Below are 21448 nucleotides of genomic sequence, written 5' to 3'. Positions count from 1 at the left end.
TCAACATCTACATGGCCCCCCTCGCACAAGTGGCCCGCCATCACAACCTCAACATCATCTCCTATGCTGACGACACCCAGCTCATCCTCTCTCTCACCAAGGACCCACACACTGCCAAAACCAACCTTCACGAGGGAATGAAGGCCGTCGCCGACTGGATGAGGAACAGCCGTCTGAAGCTGAACTCTGACAAGACGGAGGTCCTCATCCTCGGACCCACCCCCTTGCCTGGGATGACTCCTGGTGGCCGACCACACTGGGAACAGCACCAACACCCACTGACCATGCACGCAACCTAGGATTCATCCTCGACTCCTCCCTCTCCATGTCTAAGCAGGTCAACGCCGTCTCCTCCTCCTGCTACAACACCCTCTGCATGCTCCGCCGGATCTACAAGTGGATCCCGACCGAAACAAGAAGAACGGTGACACAGGCCCTCGTCTCCCCGTCTACAAGAGGATCACCTTCAAGCTCCTCACCCATGCACACGGAGCACTCCACAACGCCGGACCAGCCTACCTAAACAGCAGACTCCTCTTCTACACCCCCACCCGCCAGCTCCGCTCCGCCCGCCTTTCCTCGCCGCTGTCCCCCGCATCCAACGAACGACCTCCGGCGGCAGTTCCTTCTCCTACCTCGCCGCTGTCCCCCGCATCCAACGAACGACCTCCGGCGGCAGATCCTTCTCCTACCTCGCCACCAAGACCTGGAACACCCTCCCTACCAACATACGGCAGACCCAAGACCTACTCGCCTTCAGAAGACTCCTCAAGAACTGGCTCTTCGAGCAGTAGCAACACCCCCTCCCCCCCCCCCCCCCCCCTCCCTCTCCCCATAGCGCCTTGAGACCCTCACGGTTAAGTAGTGCACTTTACAAGTACTCTGATTGATTGATTGAATGATTGACCAGCTGGTTCAGATCAGACAATCGTACTCACCGCTCTACTTCTGAGCCTTATTCACACATCTGCATTACACTTATCCAGACCCTTTAAGAAGGGGAATAGCAGAAAAAAAGTGTAATTTAATAAAATTGAGTAATCAACAGCGTGGAAGACTATAAAGTGTATCCATATTGCATTTAAGATGGACACACTGCTTCTACCCTGGCCTCATGCTTTAGACTACTAATGCTCAATTTCTAGGTTCACAATAAGGTGTGCTCTTTTGCGGGGAGTGTTTCATTGTCCTAAGAGTAGAAAGAGTTAAAAATAAGCAAGCGATTTTCACTGTTCGATAACATGTTGACAGTTGCATTGTTTTCAGTACCATAACATAATTTCAAAGTGTGGTGGGTGCATGTAGGTCTATTTCAGTACTCTGCAGGGCTCTTAAAAACTGGACAACTGTATCACGTTCTGAATGAACCCAGTTCTGTTTCAGTAGCAAACATTTAACTTAAAGAGAGGTGGGCTGGGAGGGGGAAGAGAAATTGAAGCATTTCTTGGTTTTGTACTTCTAATTATATTGCTGTTCTCTTACTTTTCACTAGAGTATATTCAGGGTTGTGTTCCATGACAGACGCTTGCAGTACACGGAACATCAGCAGCTTGAAGGTTGGAGATGGAACCGACCTGGAGACAGAATACTTGATATAGGTACGTCTTCTATACCCACTATGACTGTATCTTTTCGTAACTCTTAAGACCACTAAACTTGTTTTAATGTCTCTGAGCACTTGTGCTCCTTTGACTAGTCATTGAATGTAGATAGCATGGAGGTTTATTAGTGGACAGTGCAATTGTTGGCTGCCATCAGAAGATGTTACTGCATTTGCTATTTATGGAACTTGTTCAAAGAGACCCAGAACCGTTGTGTTGACTTCTTAAGCACCAGTGGGAACAGAGCCTCCTGTTTGTTTGAGAGAAATGAGCACGTATTTTTAATGTTGTGGGATTCATTTATTATCAAGCTTGTTTTAAGTTTAGCAGTTAACTCCAGTTTAAATTGTGTTCTTAATAGGTAGATGTGGGATGTAAAATGTTTTGGCTGTAGTCAGTGGGCGTACAGCAGCGCTCTGTACTACTTGAATGCTAAAGAGTGACAAAAGTGGGGTTTACCAATCAAGTATGCTGTTTACAAACTCATTACTAAGGTGACACTGGGTATAGGGAAAGATACAGTGGAATACTGCATACTGGGACTATGTAAAAAGTGGAAGTCACAGGGAACACTGGCTAGGTTTGCCTATCTGGTAATAATATTGGTGAAACTGGCAATTACAATGCGTTGGAAGTCTGCACAGCCCCCGGCGGCGCTAACATGGCATAGTGAAGGATGGAGGAGGGCTGAATGTATGGAGATAAAAAGAGAAGAAAATAAAGGACTGAGTTAAAATCCGATTTCTCTGGAATAGGATGCACTGTTCGAACAGTTTGTCTCTGCCGAATATTCATTGCTTTAAAGAGCTGTTAGTCATGGGGCATGTTTTACGGACCCAATCAATAGCAGACCCCATAGGAACCTTCCTAGAACGTGATTAGCAAGATTGTAAGTTATATTCTAGAAATCATGAACCACATTGATTCTTGGTTGCTGTCAACCGGTTACGATAACACGCTAGTGAGTCTGGAAGGGTGGATGTTTTTCGATGGTGAATAATGATAGGGAGTTTATTGGATTGAATCTTTTGAATATAGATGCAATAATGCCCTTTGACTGTTAATATGCTATAACTCTACGATGTATGCACTATCTCATTGAAGCCAATTGATGTGTCCTTATTTTGTAAAACCAATAAAATGTGTTCAATACAAAAAAAAACATTCAAGTATGCTTGGGACAGATACAGAGGATTGTCCGTAGAGCAGAATAAAAGGTTGAACTGTACAGAAAGAGTCTAGTTCTTGCCACTGGCAATGAAATGGGAATTCTGTATAGTATGGTTCTCACAGCGAAGTCAATGTTTGTGCATCACATTGTGGTAATTGGGAGCAGTACAACAGACGTCATTGGCCATAAACAATGCCTGCATCTGTGCCGCTTTGCGCAGAATCAGAACAAATGTAAAGAAGGTGTTCCTCTTAAAACAAATATATGCATTTCTACTCTGCAGAAGGTATTTAAAAACTGCATGACAAATGGCTCTGAAATTAAACTGATTTATCCACAGTGGTGGGGTTACTAGATAAAATAAAAAGGTTTACAATACTAGCAAATTTCAATCCATAGTATGTAGGATGGCAGGATTATTTTTCCTCAGTCTTCATTGGTTTGTAAACTTGTTTTTCTTTTGTCCCGGCACCCCAGTGAAATTGGTCTCCTTCATTTCCCATTGCAAGGTTAAAACTCATGCTGACACTTGATGTAGCTGCGTGTTTTAAACTACTTCTATTATTGTATCACAGTTTTCATTCTTCTACCTGTTCATTACAACAAATAAATTATTCTCCCATTTTCGGTACTGTAACCTCTTCTCTAAATAATCTCTCATAATAGCTAGACTAATGATTAACTATGTCGGGTTCCCCCAAGCCACAACACGGATATTTTACATTCTTTGAATTTTAAGTGCTTCTTACTAGCATGTAAGATGTTAAAGACTGGGAAGTGGCAGAGATATATTTTATCTAATCAGTCCACGATAACCACGATGTAGTTATGGCTTAGTTTTGCTTTTCATTGGAAAGGTGTTTATTCTTGCCTTCCTAATAACTTTGGCACTGTTCGACCAATGTGCATGAAATTTGTCAGATAATTAGCGCAATTAACCAAGTTCTGGCATGTCTTGTTTCATGCAGATGTGTGCGGGGAGAGTTCAAGAGTTAGAAAGAAGTGGGGTCATGAAATAGTTGCACTTAACGTTTTAGCTCCTATAGGAAGTGCCCTTTGGAATTTATCTAGTCTGCTACAACAAAAACCGCTGAACTGAATTAAAAGCAGATGTGGCATGAAACTAGAACTTTACTCTCAGTGGTTACTTACTTTGAGTTTGGGCGTAAATCTGTTCAGTTGTTTTTGAGATTTTTGTTGCAGACTGATTAAATGAATTTTATATCCTAACCTTTTGCAAACAATCCTAAGGTCTGCGATCGTGGTTCGAAATTTGGAAAAGAAACCACATTTTTCGGAGGGATACTTCTAACTAGATTTTTCACCTTGTGAATATTCTACCAGGCATCAGACTGGAACTGGAAAGTCGAAAGTAGTACTCCGTCAAACGGGTAGTGATGTCATGCGGCTCTGCGCTGACTTCATTCAGCTCCGGCAGTGGAGAGCGTGGCCACATATAAACTCTATCTCTATCATTTGTTTCTTTTTTCTGCGCATTCGCATGTAGATCCAAAGCTCAACTTCTTTCGTCTGACGAGTTATTTTCCAACATTTTTCTTTTTACCTGTGTGAAAGGGAAATATGTCACTTTCCAAAAAACAAGGCTTAAACCTTTCAGGGAGTGTTGCAAACAGATGTCTGTGACGGATTCCCCACAAGGTATGCTTGTGGTGCCTGGGCTCCAAACAAAACTCTGAGGCTTTCGAAGATTGCACTCAGATGAACTTGTAACTTTTACGTGACTACACGGCAAAAAATCAACGTCGCCAAAATAGAAAGACTCCAACGTGTGGGATAGTTTTAAAGATTATATTTGTGTGCATTAATAATAATGTATAATATGCAATTTTACATATTATCTTGCAACTATATGAATTCAGTCTATATATGAAATTGAAACTAATTTCATATGAAGTATAGAAGTGAAGTAATTTCCATAAAAATTGAAGCATTTTAGTTAGGCCACATCTCTATATGCATTTCCAATTTGAACAAGATGGATGCCATCTCTGTCACTCCTGTTTCAGACTCGACCTCCTACCTCTGCCACCCGTACCCCACGCACATCTTTTCCCCACAGGTTCCAGAGAGCACAGTCAAGCTGAAGTGTAGTGTTCATTTCCACAGTTATGATAACATTGTTTTAGATAAACTTTTTCCCTGTTTCCTATGACTTGTAACGTTTGACAAGATACCTTCCTCCGTAATCACTAGTCTATTAATCATTTGCGGAAAGTGTTGATTGTTCAATGTGTCCTATTTGTTTGAACATCTCTGGATGAGATTAGCATAGCAGCATGCCACTCTGTTTAACTCCTGAAGTCCTGATGAGCCGATTATGCATCTGGTCCCAATGCAACCCAAATTTCTGGGTCTGTATGCAACATCATAGCAGATTGTGACTTTTAGGGGAGGCCATGCTGCGCTTATTTGGCTCCCGGCTCCCAGCCACTTCGCTGTCATGCGCCTTATGGCACCAAGGATCCACAGAGGCCGCTATTTTGGGTCCCCCTGGCAGGTTTGCCATATTTCCTATGTGAACCTGCTTCAGTGTCCATCAGAAGAACAAGTTACTTACTTACCTTCAGTAATACTCTTACTGTGGACACACTGTCTAACCACAGATTCCTCACTGACCCTCCCATCTCCCCTTTCCGTGGCATGGACTCTTTTCCATATCAAAAAAATCCCAAACTAGAGATCTGAATACTGGTGAAGCCAATTTGCAGCTGGGCCGACATCGTGGGGTGAAAACACGTCTTAGAAGGCAACTGATGTTAGCGCTACCTTAGATGCAACCCAACTTATCACTTGCTGTACAACACCACCTCAAGGCATGCAGGAGTGCTTCTTTTGAGTTTCCAGATCCAATCTAACGTCTGGGTGAATAGTCACAAGGTAGGACTTTGTGGTTCAATAACGTATCCATCAGAAAGAGCATTACCAAAGGTAAGTTACCTGTTCAACAAGGGTATTCTTTTTTCCAGTTTGCTCTATGCAGAATCAACAGACTCTGAGGATCTGCAAATTTGCAGTTACAGGAGGGCAGGCGTTGAAGTCTGTATTATTGTAAAATTTGGGAGGATGTGAGGTTGAAGCATCTCCTCATCATAGTAAGTATATGGTGAAAACGAGGTTTCTAAAGAGGCAAATACTGGCACCAAACATTTTTTTAAAAATCAGTTTTGTCATAGGTTTAGCAGACCAAAATTGCAACTATATATGGTCTAAGAATGGGTTATTTAGCACCGTAGAGTCTAAACTTTACCAAAGGCTAGGTCCCATGCTAATACTTCACTATTCTGTGCCAAAAACTTAACACTCAATTTGGTGGACAGCGATCTTACAATGGACACAAACATTGGTCCTAAAAAGATGACCCCAAATACATCGCTCACTTATGCTGTCTTTTTGATAAACATTTTTTTGTGCTGTATTTCAGATATTCCAATGTCTGTGGGAATCATTGATCCTAGGTCAAATCCAACACAACTTAACACAGTGGAATTCCTTTGGGACCCAGCAAAGCGGACTTCTGTGTTTATCCAGGTATGGAGATGTGGCTGTCACATGAGGTCTGGAGGCATTGTACCTGCTGGGAGGTGTAAAAGCATTGGTGAATCCCCCTTTTATCCCTGTAATTACTGGAGAGGGTGTACCTACTGAGTGATCTGAAAGCATTGTTGACCCCACTGGTCTGACAAGGCGTGTGCTTCTGTATGAGTATACGTAAGCAGGCCTATACTGGCACAAACATAACTACAAAGCAGCGCAGTGCTGTGTGGTGCTATTAGGATTAAATAGATTCAATAAAAGAAAGGTATGCTACAAAGGAGTGCAGTTTACAAAACTGGATTTTCAGGAGGGTGGGGTAGTGGGCTGATCGTGAGTACGATAACATCGAGTGGGAGTTGTTGGCCCCCAAAACAGCAGTTACTCCAGCAATATTAGAAGTACTTTGCCAGCCTACTCAGACCATTTATATGCCACACTTTTCCTTTCAGGGATTAATCTAGGGAACAACATACACAGTAGCAGATGCAGTCCCCAACATCCTGTGCAGGCTGTGCTGCTTCTAAATCTTGCTGACTTCTCCGCCCAAACAACACTTTCTCCCAGTGGTTGGGAGTGTCTCCAATTTTGTCATTTAGCTGGTCACCCAAAACCACGCCCTTGCCACCCTTTTCGCTTCCCTAGACCATCCAACTTCCTTCAGAGTGTGATGTCTGGTACCCCCCAGTCCTTGAGGTGAAAATATTTGCTTTGCTGAATGAAGGAACCATCGATCAGAAAGGAGCTCTGAATTATAGATTCCTAGTCTTTCTTGAATCTAGTTTCATATTAACAGCTTAACAAAGAAAACCATTCCTGATTACATTGGTTTGAATTTCCTCACTTTTTCCCAGATAGGTACATTATTTCTCGTGTACAGAATTTGAACTAAAAGCCCAAGAAATCTTAAATTGTCAAATTCTTGCAGATCTTATGACTTCTTCAGTTGTACCTGGATTTGGCTCTAGGTAATGCGACTTAGGCATTTATTTTCTGATGTAGGTTCTCTGATGCTTTGCTGAGCCCCTCCAGTCCAGCAGTTGGAGTAGTTTGCAAATGCGTTCACAAGCAAACCGAATTCATGGACCTCACCTCAGCCTTTGACAACGTTAACCAAAGGAAGTTGTGGGGTTTGCTTCTTGCGATGGGGGTGTACCCAGACATTGTGTTTCTATTATCTGATTTGCATGCCTACACCTCTGCCTTGGTGTGGGAATCCCAGGGAATGTATTGCACTCAACCATTTAGAACATGCAGGGGAGTCAGCCCATGGTGTATTCTTGCTCCTTTCTTGTTCACCCTATATATTAGTGGTCAGGAAAAAAAGCCCTTTTCTTAGTGCATGTGGATTGTCCATAGGTAGGATCTAGACCGCTCCTGGTTCTATTGAACGCCAATGACGTTTGCATGGCACAGACCAATGTGTTCCTACAGTCATTATTCAATTTGTTTGTTGCCTTTATGGTCAGTTTGGCTCTCGCAGTAAATTTGTCAAAATCCTATGTCATGGTAGTCAGGCCACAGACTACCAGCTCTAAAACCTTCAAGGTGGGGAACAATATCTTAGTTCAAGTTCCCGTTTTCTCGTACCTCGGGGTGTTCAATGTGCAAGTGAAAGCCCATGATTGAGAGGAGGAAGTGTGAGCTTCTTAAGGCCAGTGGTTAGTTTCGCCCAGGGGTTGGGTTCTAGTGCCCTCAGCACATTAATCAAGATTTACCAAGACAGATGTGTCTCTAAGGCTTTGTATGGTAGTAATATTTGGGTATACGCGAAGGTTGCTAACATTCAGACTGATAAAAACATGTTTTTAAGAGGCTTTTTGCAAGTCCTAAAAGTACACTGGCTTTCTCTGTCTGTGACGAGCTTGGAATAAAATATATAGGAGACATAATCGCTCTTAGACCATTGCTATGCTGGATTAAGAGCTGGACCGGGAAGGGAGCTCAGCTGAATAGGCAGATCCTCTCTGATTGTTTATCTCTTGATCAGGTGCCTAAAATTCGTCATTATCCCGTTACTGAAACCCCGGCACCTCAAGCATACTTGTCGTGCTCTAATGTTTTTTCAGCACTTATCCAACGAAAATGTCATATTTGCTGGTACCTGCTGCGTTGAGATCAAAACATTCTTGACTTGATTAACCCCTTGAATGCTGATGACGGCCACCAGCCGTCATGCACTACGGTGCTTGTGTGCTGATGATGGCTGGGGGCCGTCGTAAACACGCCCACTCGTGATTCTGCCGCACAGGCGCAGAATAGCGGCCGCATGGAAGGGGTTAATTCTGTTGCCACTATTGATGGATTTGAAAACCAATGTATCTTGTTTGTCTCTAAATCTTTAGGTCAAAACGAATTAATTCCCTTGGGTTGTGTACAAGAAAAGCTAAAAGTTAGCTATAACACAGTGAAACTTACACACGAAAGTTAAGAATTTAAGCAAAATTTAAAATACATGACAGTTTATTGAAACATATTAAAAAAAGGGCATACAATACACTAAAGCATAATGTTAAATGACAAGTTAAAATGTTGAATAATTTTGTGACCTGCACAAAGATATAGGACAGACAGAACTAAATTGTAAAACATAAAACTTGAAAATTACAAAGCGTACATTCACAGTAAAAAGTTTCAACAAACCCTGGTGTTATAACCTCACAATCTTATATACATCGGGGAGGAAAAGCATGAATTGTACATGAACTTGCGTCGACGCGTTTCGGTGGTTGTACGTATTATTGGGTGCCACCTTTGTCAAGACTATTATTTTCGTTGTCTGTCGTAAGGCTGGATCCTTATTGATGACCTAAGATAGATATATATGAGATTAGTATTCTAATCTTCAATCTAGAGTAACTCAATCCAGTAGTATACTTTAGTTTCCAAAATACTCTATCTATCATATAAACAAACCATCTTGTATGGAGAATGGAATTGTAAAGGCCTATTATCTTGTATGGCATAAAAATTGACTCTACATCAAAGTTCACACAAAAACACATGAATTGACTCGATTATAATGGCATTAGTTTTAGTTGTCCTCCCCATGGGGTTTAAAAAAAGAGAGAAGAAGGACACCCAGATTATGTTCCCTATTGTGTGTTGATAGCCTAGTTAGCATTCACCCAAGCACAACTGTTACTATTACTTTCATAGATAATAACCCTACTTTGTCAGGGAAGACGAATCTTTACGATGCTAAGTATCTGCCTCTCTAAGTTCCCGGAGGGCACCATTCTATTTCAGGTGCAAATTTGGTGAAAAGGAGGTATGAATCAACTTGCAATGTCTGACTCGTTAAAATACATTGAAGTTGTTTGAAGCAGGGAAAGCAGAACCAGATAAATTACCTCGTTTAGATTGTAAAATTGTTGCCTGTGGAGTCTGGTATTTTCTGGTTTATCAAGTAGATGTAGAAATTCGTTTTCCAAACAGGATAAAAGTACTGATAGAGGGATTGCTATCTAAAATGGAAAATTCTATTAGAGCGCTGGTATCTTTAGGGACTTTCTACTATCTTTTTTATGGGTTTTACTGATACTGTGTGTATATTATCTTACACTTTGACATGCATATATAATGTTCTTTTTATGGATAAATTTAGAACTGAATTGACTTTACTCCCTGAACTCAGCTGGGCTCTTATTGTTACTCCTCTGGTGGAAAGGGCTAAGGCGGACCTTCTGAAATGGCAAACACTGCCTCTGACTCCCATGGGGGAGAGTCGCACTTTTCAAAATGATGATTCTCCCCAGATTCCTCTACATGCTTCAAAATACCCCCCTCAACTTCCCGAGGACTGGGTTCTGGGAGCTTGACAGCATGGCTTCTAAATGCCTCTGGGGGAAGGGGAGGGCCCGTTTGGCTCTGAGTGTCTGCAGGATCCCTTCCTTTGACGGGGGCCTAGGGATGACCCATTTATATTTATACTGCCTGGCCACACGTCTGCTCTCTCTGCACGACTGGTTTAATGGAGGCTGGTCCGATCTGGCATATAGGCTGGAGCTCAGTGTACTGGGATTGTCCAATGTCCAGTCGATGCTGTATGAGGAGCCCATTTCGTCCCGTCTGCCTGAAGTGACGGGTTCTGTGCTACTGGCCTGGCAGGCTGCGTTGTGCCACACAAAATGGACTCAAACATTGACCCAATGTACACCCTTGTGGCAGGGCACTTGGCTCAGGGAAGTCAAAGGGCTGCAGGGCTTTCGGTCCAGGGACCTTATAGGTATTTCTCAACTGGACGACGTATGGGTGGGTGATCATATGCGCTACTTTCAAGACCTTCAAACTCGATATTCTCCACACCACTCACAGTTTTATAGATACTTACAGCTGCGCCAAGCGTTCATGCGCACCTCACGACTGGTACACAGCTTCCGGAACATAGCCCTCCGGAAGGGCAAATCATGCTGGGGGATCTTGGGAGGGGGGCATCTCTCGCATTTACCGGACACTGATTAACAACACCCCAACATCCTTAGATCGGCTGCGGGCTCAATGGGTGGATTGGGTGGGCACCTTGGAGGAGGAGGACTGGCGGGACACCCTTATGGCCCCCATGACTGTTACCGCCTCCGCTAAACTGTGCATGGTACAGCTTTATTTCTTTCACGCCGCCTGCTTGACCCCAGCCCGCCAGCCTCGCGCAGGACTCCAGTCGACCCCGCCTGTGCTAGATGCGGACACGAACCCGCTTGGCGCAATTCTGGGGGGACATTGAGGAGGAACTCACCCAGATACTAGGGTGGGATATCCCGCACGACCCGAAACATGCGATCTTAGGCATCACAGATGGGTCCAGAAATGCAAAAACGTTTTATACCACGGCAATGGTGGTTGCTAAAAGATACATAGCGACTGCTTGGTAATGCCGGGTCACCCCCCCCCCCCCCCCCCCCCCACCACACCGTTGAGAAATGGCGAGCCGGAGTCGACTGGTGCGCCACGCAGGAGAAGACAATGTACGAGGCACGTGGCTGCCCCAAGACGTACCGTAGGGTCTGGGGGAAGGGGCTGGGGGGCATGGTTTAGCCCCGCCGGGGATAATCACAAATTTGTCTCTTTGAATTTGTACTTCCTTGTCATATGGGTTGTCCAGAACATTGCATATGTTCCTATGTTATCATGGTGTCTTGATGATTGGCTGGTGCTTTTTGTGAAATCAATAAAAAATTGTTTATCAAAAAATGTATAACTGAATAAAGATTTATTATGATGATGATGATGAACTACCGAATAGTGCCAACATAATTAATATGCTTTTTTAGGTGCACTGCATTAGCACTGAATTCACAATGAGAAAGCATGGGGGAGAAAAAGGGGTGCCCTTCCGGATCCAGATAGATACCTTCAAGGATGACGAGAACGGGGAGTACACGGAGCACCTTCATTCTGCCAGCTGCCAAGTCAAAGTCTTTAAGGTAGGGGATGTTGAAGAGTCAGTGAGTGTCGGAATGGTGGTGTTTTCTGTCTTACAAATTGTTTTTACTTTGTTTTTTCTTCATGTTTACGATGGTATCTCTGTTCTGTAGATGTTCTCATCTTACAGTGCATTTTTGGAAATGAAAGCTCACAATGCAATATTTTTAATATTTTTCTAATGACTGTCATTTAGGGCCCGCTTTTTGTTCTGTTATGGGATGTGGCCTTATAACACAAGACTGAAGTATGATTTTATTTATAAAGTTTTATATAGCGCGAACTTGATCCCGAAGGATATCAGAGCGCTTTACAATTTGAGGCAATTAAATAACTTCGGATCCTATTCCCCTATTAACCCACATCCAGTGATGTTTGTCTTCTAGTGTCTTATGTTATAGAATTTGTAGAGCGTATACCTGCCCCAACAATGGGGCTTCCCAGCGCTAGGCCTATAAAACACACAACTGCAACCGCCAACATCCCAAAGGATCTAGATGAGCTAGATGAAGAAAAGCCATGTCTTGAGAGATTTACTGAAAAATTGATGGTTTTGAATGTTTCTGATGGAGGGAGCAAGTGCGTTCCAGAGAGAAGGGTCCTGGGCTCCAAAGGATCAGCCCCTTCTCTGACTCGGGGAACAGTGGTTGACGGAGCGTAGAGAATGTGTGGGCCGATTAAATGAAATTAGATGGCTCCGTATCGGGGCCACCTGGAAGTAAAAAATCTTATGGGTGATACAAAGAGTCTTAAAAAGAATGCTCTTATCCACAGGGAGCCAGTGTAACTTGTGAAGAACACCAGAGGCAGAAAAGAACTTGGGGAGAAAAGCAGCCTGGCAGCCACATTTTGGGCAACTGGAGTCTTTTATTAATGGATTTATTGGCTCCTAGGTACAACATGTTACAATAGTCCAGCCAGGAAAAGAACCCCCCTACATGATGACTTTCCAGATGAATGGATTCAAAAGGCCCAGGATCGGTTTGAGACTTCTCAAGAGTCCAAAGCAGGAGCCAAAAACTGATTAAGCTTAGACCTCCGTGGCAAAGGTTTTATCCAACCAAACTCTTAAGCTTTTGATGGAGGACGTGGGTTTGGGGGAGAAGCCCAAGGGAGGAAGGCCAAATATATCGAAAGAGTCTTTGCAGTGCATGAGGTCTTGAGCCGTGGCGTGTTTGCATTGCATCCAACTTGGTGCTGTTGTAAGGCATTTTAGTGCTTCTAGAAGTATGTGAGTTGAATGGTGGACATGTCGAGCAGAATTGATTCCATGTGCATGATTGAAGAATAGTAGCATGGTGAGTGCGCAATCTCCTCCTTGTGTGGGTGGTGGTGGGATCTTCGGGTCGATGTTAAAACAATGTTGTACATTTGTGGGTTTACCGAGAACCATGGGAAGGCAAGACCAAAGGAAACCCACAAATAACCTCAGTTGAGTTTCTAAGTTATGTAAACACCCCCCCCCCCCCCCTCCCCCCTTTGTACTATAAATACATTGGGGTCGTTTTTAATAACATATAGTAAATAAAACTGGTAGTATGCTTGTAAAACGGCATGCACATATTAGAAGGGTTTCTTAAGAGTAACTCCATCTATATAGAGGAAAGTGCTGCAGGATGCTGCATATCGGTGGACCCTTGCATGCTCCCTGATTTTAATAAAGAACCTAAGATCGAACTAAAAATGCACATATTCTATAATGCTGCCAATCTAGTACGTGTGGATGAACAGGCTGCACAGGAGCACCATGAGCACAAATTGAACCACTCACTGGGAGAGAAAATGGTGTCCCCAAAAGGAACACTGAAATGCCATGGTTGGCTGCTGGGAATGTGGGTGTGGAGAGGAACACACCCTGTTGTAGAGGGTAGGAGAGTATCTCTTGAATAAGGAAAAAAAAGTCGGTAGAAAAAAGAAATATTTAATTTTATTTATTTTTTTATTCTGCGAAGCTACAGAGGACCTGAAAAGGCTACTTCATAATTCAAGGATTAACTATTTCTGCCACTGTTTCTGCTTTGTCTGGGCAACTACATTTTGTCTAATCTATATGAACATATAGGGTGTCTTAGGAAAATTGGGTGCTGGGCAGAGTGCCCAACATATGCCAAGATCACCTGCCAAATATGGAAATGGAATACCTTTACAACATTTTATAAGGTAGCTAGAGAAGGGCACTTGTGTGCTAAAGGCCCCTCTAGCCTCCTGCATTCCTTGTCCTCATTGTCAGTATGGGAGAAGGTGTTTTTGCCAATGGTCAGCTGAATTTTTTTCCCCATGTGGTAAAGAATGATCCTGTTGGCATGATACTGCCAAAAATGTAATTGGATTGCTGCCCAGTTAAGGGTGGCTATCCCTCTGCCATTTCCAATGACCTCACTTCTTTTAGCCATTCAAAGGATGCAACAGAAATCTCCCATAATGTCGAAGATTTTCAGTAGCTACTTTTTCTGAAATTTTGCATCAAAAGAAAATACGTTCTTGGCCTGTTGGCATTGTCAAGGCCGAATGGAAAACCGAAGTATCGGAAAATGGCAGTTGTGAAAAGGAATCTGAGGGCATACATCTGACAAAAATCTCAACTATTTAGCCATTGGTTCTTCAGGCATTTGATTCAGGTGCATGCTACTTACTCCACCTAAGTTTATGTTCAGCTGCGTGTAGGAAAGTGCCCCTTTTTGCATGGTTGCCCCAACTTTTTGTCAAATTTATGATGTACTTTGACTGAGTGTGCCCTGGGCTCCTGCCAACCAGGTATCCAGTGCCTATGTTCTTTCCCTAAACTGTACTGTTGCGAAACCCAATTGGCAACTCTCTGGCCGCATTTAAGTCCCTTGTAAAAGGGTACCATAGGTACCAAGGGCACTGAGCCCAGGGAAGGCTTCTAAGGGCTGCAGCACTTATTGTGTAACCCTTCGAAGCCCTGTACCTCTACACACACACACCCTGCAGTTGCAGGCTACATGTTTTGGTGCAGAACAAAGTGAAGAGTCGACATGGCACACATCCCTGTGTGCCATGCCTACAATCCACTGCCCTCGCATAAGTAAGCCACCCCTCTAGCTGGGTGCAGTATACCAGTGGTGAGGGTACAGGTGGTACAGGTGCATGAGCCCTGTACCCTGCAGTGTCTAAGTGAATTCTTAGACATTGTAAGTGTAGTAATGCCATATAGAGTATACGGTGCTGGGAGTTTGTCATTACGAACTCTATAGCACCATAATGGCTTTACTGAAAACTGGGACGGTTGATATTTAACTTCTTAGCACATTAAACCCACACTGATGCCTGTGTGGGATTTAATGAAAAATGCACTCAGAGGGCATCTTACAGATGCCCCCTGAAAAACTACCTAAGTCTAGTGTCCTGGCTGAGTGGCTGCTCGCCTGCTGCCACCAACAAACATTTTTCTGGATCCCTTGGTCGAAAGCCTGCCGCTCATCCTGGGATGAGGTGCCAAGCCTCCCTCCCTCCCTCCCATCCACACCACCACCCTCCACCACCGCCCCAGGATGGGCAGGGTCCACGAAAGGGAAGTTTCAAAGGCTTTCCACCTTTGTGAGCTACCCCAGCCATTTGCTGCTCCTAGCAACTAGCCTCTACCGGTTCTGACCCCCACTATGGGCGGGAGAATCAGTGGGAAAACCAAGTTAGGAGGAGACGTGTGCCCACCATTGCCAAACATATCCCTCAGGTGGGGGAGGCGAGGTGAAGCACAACTCTGTCCCTGCCATCTTCCAGATGGGGGGGTGGGGGCTAGCCAACCTGAGTGAGGCTTACTCTCCCCTCCCACTGGAGGGTGGCATAATAGGGGTTGTATCCACCCCAAGGAAGGGACCCATTGGTGCCAACCTTTAACTCCCCTAAATCCAGCATTTTAGGGGCAACCTCAAACCTTTTCTCCTCAGACAAGAAGAGAGAAGAAGGGCCAAAGAAGTTATGCTGAAAGAAGAGGAGGAGGACACCAACTGACTTGGCCTTAGCTCTACCGGCCTGTCCCAGCCTCAGTGTGTCCTGCAGCCAGCAGCCCCCAAGATCCTGGCGGACCTGTCCTGCCTTCCCAAACCAAGACTTTGTCTCCTGTGAGCACTGGATTTGCTCACCAACAGATTCTGGCTCTGGCCAAATCTGCGCAGCTGCACCATACTGCACCCGACGTCAACGGCCTGAGTTCGAGTGGCCCAACACCACAAGGAGGTCTCCCCGGCGATCCATATTTTACATAGGTTTCCAAAGACATCAACCAGGGAGCATTGAGGAGAATTCAGGGTCTGAATTCTGGAAGTGGGGTGGCCTATTCTTGAATTTGTAGTTACTGGAATGTTAGTATTGGAGTAGTTGAAAACAGGTGGGGAGTTCCTAATGAAGTCCTAAGGTGCCAGGAAAACTATTGCAGTTTCTTATTAAACCAATAAAGGAGCTTTTCAGATGATCGAAATACAAATTTCAGTAAACCCAAAGTAAAGATCAAGTACAGGCTTTATTAAAATCTTAGATGAAGAAGAGGACCTGTGTAATAAATCTGAACTTGTCTGTGGGTTCTTTGTCCTGACAAACCACAACCAATGCCTACTATCAATTAGTCAATAAGCCTCCATTTTGGATTCAAAAACCCAAGTGTTTACAAAACTGGTAGAACCTAGAAATACAGGCAAAGGTGCCGTCTCAACGCAGACAGCCTCTTGATTTACAAATATCTAAAGAAATTGGTCTTGAATGTTGACCATGCACTGCCAACTTGACTCTGCCCATGGAGTCACCTCCAACCAATGGGCAGCATCGAGCCGAAGATCAGTGTTTGGTTGAAAAATGTGCTTGAAGCTGATGGGCAACAAAACAGGTTTTCTAACTGATGCACATGCCAGCATTGTAAATTCAGGAGGCTAATGTTTCAAAATCGAGCATAGCACCTAAAAGATTAATTTTTGAGGAGGATACCACTCCAGATATACAGCATTTTCATGAAGGAAAAGGCAGGTAAAATATGTTTAATCTTCTAAAGCCTCAAAAAGACTTTACTTAATTCAAGGTATAGACCATATGTCCTCACATAAATGAAGTACTAGTCACGTTGGACTGAACTTTTTCATTCATTGATAGTAACGTGATCATTTCACAGGCTGCCAAACCAAACAATTCTGTTCTTCTCTTGTTTTCGGTTCCCCTATTGTACCTTTCCTGTACATTGTTCGCTCTTTATTTTACTCTGGTGTTCTTACTCCTAACCGTTTTTTGCTGCACCTTGTTTATGAAAGCATTCGATTCTTGCTACTTCAGATGCCTGCTGTATGTTTGTGGAATCTGTAGAAAATTTGCTCAGAGTGCTTAAAGTGCACCAGTGTGTGGTTTAAATGCCTGAAAGATGAAATTGCTTGAAGTTGCAATCTTTCAACATGGAATAAAGCCTGATCTTGTTAGGCTAATTCTTTTAATAAACTTGGCCAGTAACATTTAGCAACCTTTATATTCTACCAATCTGCAAATGGATATTCCCTGTTCCTCCCTGGTTTCCATTAGTTGTTATTAATCATGTGGTCTCCATTGTAGAAATGCCTTCATCTTTACATGTTGATACAGTTATGGGCTTCTCTTACTTACCGAACTAGTTTCCCATCCAAAATAGAACAACTTGTTTTAATTATGATAATGTGATCTATGTTTCTTACAAGCAAATATCCCAATGATTTTAAAAGTATGCATGTCTATCATTGGTGTATGTACAAAATCTAACTTCACTTTTATCACTCCAATCTAAGAGCTTTGGCGTAAAGGTTAGACCAGTGGTTCTTAACTTCTTGACGTCTGTGGACCCCCACTTAATAATTAATAGAGCGTGGGGACCCCAACTGAATCATTATTTGAATCCGGGGTACCCACCAGACCATTACTGGAAAGCGAGGACTCCAGTCTAAGCATTTTTGATAATTTGAACCACAAAACAATGCACACAAAAAACAGACTACGAACATTCATCAAACTTAGTATTTCATCATTTGTGTAATTATTTAATTCACAAACAAATATGAAAAAGGCTAAATTTTAAAGGGAAGTTTGGAGCTTTTGTAAATTCAATTTAAGCATTACACTGTCAATACTATAAACTATTTGATGCACTTGCACTGCTCTCACTAATTTAATTTTAGCCCCCATTTACATTTTCTTCACATGTATAGAACTTTTAAATAGTTCAACTTTACACTTTGCTGCTTTACTTATGTACTCTTTTTTTAGGTCGAGCCTGGGCAGCCTATATGCTGCTCTGCACGGCATGCTGTACTCCGGTATGGACTTGGGGCTCCGCCCACTATCCTCCCATCTTTTCAATTGTCTCCTGTAACTGTTGTTTCTAAATGGTTGCTTCTGATTAATTAATAGGCTTGTTAGGCCCTCCTTAGTAACGCCTTGTCTATATTTGGAACCTCCCATAAGGAGTGGAACTTTTACTTGTGTGGTTACACAGTATATTTATTTGGTCTGTAAGAACTATTTTCTTTCATTATTTTGTACTACTCCAGACACGACGGGCTTTCGTGCAACGGCGGCACGACTTTCTATATTTGTTTTTCCAGGGCAGTCCACTTTCAATAGAGCGGCCCTGTGCCCTTCTTTCTTATTTTTCTAGCGCGGTCCGCTTTGAATAGAGCGGCCGTGCTCCTTTCTTTATTTATACTTTTTTTTTTTAAGCGCCCCATGTGACAATCAGCCAGGCACCCTTCTTTCATGAGCTGCGTCTAAAGAAATGCCCGTTGTCGACATTAAAGTGAAAGCTCGACATGGGGCGCTTTTACAAAAAAAAATTATTTGTCATCTTGACAAACAAATGCATTTTTTTTTTTTGTAAAAGCACCCGGTGCAGTGCTTTCACTTTAATGTTGGCCGCACCAATTTCTTTTGACGTGGCTCATCTAAGGAAAGGGGCGCGGACGACACTAAAGTGAAAGCGCTGCATGGGCGCTATGACAAATAAGTATTTGCGATGCAATAGGTCTCGCATTTACGAGAGTTTCGTAAATGCGAAGCCTATTGCATTGCAAATGCTTGTTTGAATCTGTTAATTTGATCTAATTTTCTAAGCAGCTGTCCACCCCCTGAGTAAGCTTTGTGGACCCCCAGAGGTCCCCGTACCACAGGTTAAGAACCACTGCGTTAGACAGTATGGAATTGGTCACATCTCATAAACAAGTGTTGACGGCTCAATGAGGTGCCTAATGTCTTCTGGCTCAGTGAGGGGAGAATCTGTACCTTACAAATAGTGCAAAATATGTTTAAAACGTTGTTAGTCGGTGGAAAGAATCCTTAATGAGCATTGGCAGAGCCTGTGAGTCTCGCTTGATTTGCATGTAAACCGAAGCATTCACAAATGCTTTTTGCATGCTATGAATGCCCAAATGCTGTTTATCACATTAAAGCCTGTTCTATTGGCTTTATCGATGCTGATAGACAATAGCAAAAAAAGGATTGCTTTCTGTATGGAATGCATATAGGATATAATTAAGGCTCCCTGTTTTCCGTTTTTATGGATTTTTACAAATAAATACATACAGAAAGCAATGTGTTTTATATCTGCATTTATTTTTAAAAGTTGATAAATACAGAAAATTTTGCTTCTTTTAAGTAATGTAATGTAATGTAAGTGGGCATTTATAAAGCGCGAACTGTCGCTCCGGAAGGAGCATCCTGGCGCTAAGTCTTGCTCGCTGGAGCCTTAAATTAAAGATAAGCATAGGCTGTCGGTGGCTCTGAATATCCATGTTTTGAGGGACTTTCTAAAAAGAATTTCGGACTTAAGTTGCCTTAAGTCGGATGGCAGTTGATTCCAGGCCTTGACTCTCTGTGCTTATTTTTCATGAATTGTAGCCCAACAGCTGAGCAGATGTACAGCATGGGGAATTAAAAAGCAGGATGACATTTCTTAAAATAACAACATCTGTCATCATACATTTGTGGTATAATGCTAATATTTAATTTTGACTACCTTGGGATAAGATGAAGTGACTCACTTGGCTGGGAACAACAATTAGACAGGAGTTATCTCATTCTATTCCATAGGTCCAAATCAATACTGAGATACCATAACCAGTCATATACTCAATCGTTAACCCCAGCATTAGAAGTTTACTGTGCAAAAGCCCAGAGTGGAGCTCTATATGGAGCAGAGATATGGGGCCATATTAATATAAACAAACTAACGAAATGCGAAAATATTTTTGTCAGATCACTTATCTCGGTACCCACCACTACCCCACCACCCCACTGATTCTCATGTTCTGTTAATAGGGATGAAAAGAATAGGTGACATAGCCTCGCTGAAACCCCAAATTTATTGGCTATACATGTGGACAACACCCCAGCTCTCTGACTACTACTCACTTCTATGAGGGAGGTTTTGAATATCAGTGGTGCTAAAAAATAACTGTGGTTCAAGCATATTGCAGGATGGTGTAAATCGATGGATATGTCAGAACTATAGGAACTCCCAGAGAGGCCAATCTGAGGGAATTTACTGAGATTGAAAGCCAGGTATTGGGCGGTTGTGGGGGAGCTCTATGTCACTAGATTCACAAATAGCGATTTAACAACACAATTCTTAAATGTTAAGTTTAACCCCAGATTCAAACCATTCCTGGATCAAATCACACCTCCACTCACTTGCTAAAAGCCTATATGTTAGATTCAGATATGGCAACCTACTCCTAAGGTTTCACAGCAATCAGGCTGCTGGGTTATCATTAGATCTATGCCCTGCCTGCGCTAGAGTAAAAGAGACTGAAGAACAAATACTCTTATTTGTGTCAAATACCAACTAATTCACAGGAGGAGGGTAAGACCTATCTGTTTAAACCTTGGAGCTAGGCAGTATCAGGTTGCATATAGAATCTTAAAAACCGGTACTTCTGGGCCAATAGTTTTTGCAGTTAGTCGCTTTTAATTCTCCTTTTGGACTAATCAACAGAAGTTTTTATCCTAGGCCTCATTGGTTAGTAGTACCAGAAATGAATTCTTGCTACTGTGATATGTTGGTTATTGTCAACTGGAAGCTCGCCTTTTTAAATATTGTTTTAATGTTTTTATTCCTGCTATTTTTATTGTACATTTTAAATGTAGCCTTTGGAATATATTCTCTTGTTTTAGACTGCAAATTGATGGATCTTTTTGTATACTTTGATGGTTTAAAACAAAACAACCGAATAAAGATTATAGTGAACAGTATTGGATGTACTGTTACATATTATTTGGCAGCTTTAATAGCTAAATCACGACAGAGCTCAAGTTATGAGTACGCGTCTATCAGTTAAATAAATATGGAAATGTACAGTTTTCCAACTTTGTTCATTGGTGCTTTCTGTTTCTTTATTGGGCTACCAGTTTGAGTTATTTCTTTATTATTAAACCTTATGGAAGAAATCTGATGAAATGAGTAGTACGTAAATGGCTTTCAAAGGGTATAGTAATATTTTGTTGTAAATAAAGAACATCCAAATTTGGTACAGTTTATTATAAACGCTTGTAAAATACTCTGGCAACCCTAAGAGTTTCACTGGCTTAAAAGCTGGAAGGTACAAACAGAAATCCAATCATAACAAGCACTGGCGTTGCCAATAGGTCTCGCAGTAGGAAAGTTGAAGCTATTACAATTGCAAATAACAATGCCTTTTATTTTTGTTTTCATTTTAAAAACATAAAGGGCTTTGTCATTTACAAA

General features: G+C 42.6%; 1 protein-coding gene across 1 annotated transcript in view; it reads left to right on the top strand.

The window, feature by feature from the left end:
• Window positions 1–21448, top strand: part of TFCP2 (transcription factor CP2) — a 311771-nt gene that overhangs the window by 95302 nt on the left and 195021 nt on the right. The window contains exons 4-6 of the mRNA XM_086965818.1: window positions 1493–1598; window positions 6215–6321; window positions 11595–11747. Coding sequence (XP_086821944.1) covers window positions 1493–1598; window positions 6215–6321; window positions 11595–11747 — 366 coding nt within the window. The remainder of the gene's footprint in view (window positions 1–1492; window positions 1599–6214; window positions 6322–11594; window positions 11748–21448) is intronic.

The sequence above is a fragment of the Lissotriton vulgaris genome, chromosome 1_1 (assembly GCF_964263255.1).
Source record: "Lissotriton vulgaris chromosome 1_1, aLisVul1.2, whole genome shotgun sequence".
Classification (NCBI taxonomy): domain Eukaryota; kingdom Metazoa; phylum Chordata; class Amphibia; order Caudata; family Salamandridae; genus Lissotriton; species Lissotriton vulgaris.
Note: the sequence above shows the minus strand (reverse complement) of the source record. Positions and strands in the feature narration are given on the sequence as shown.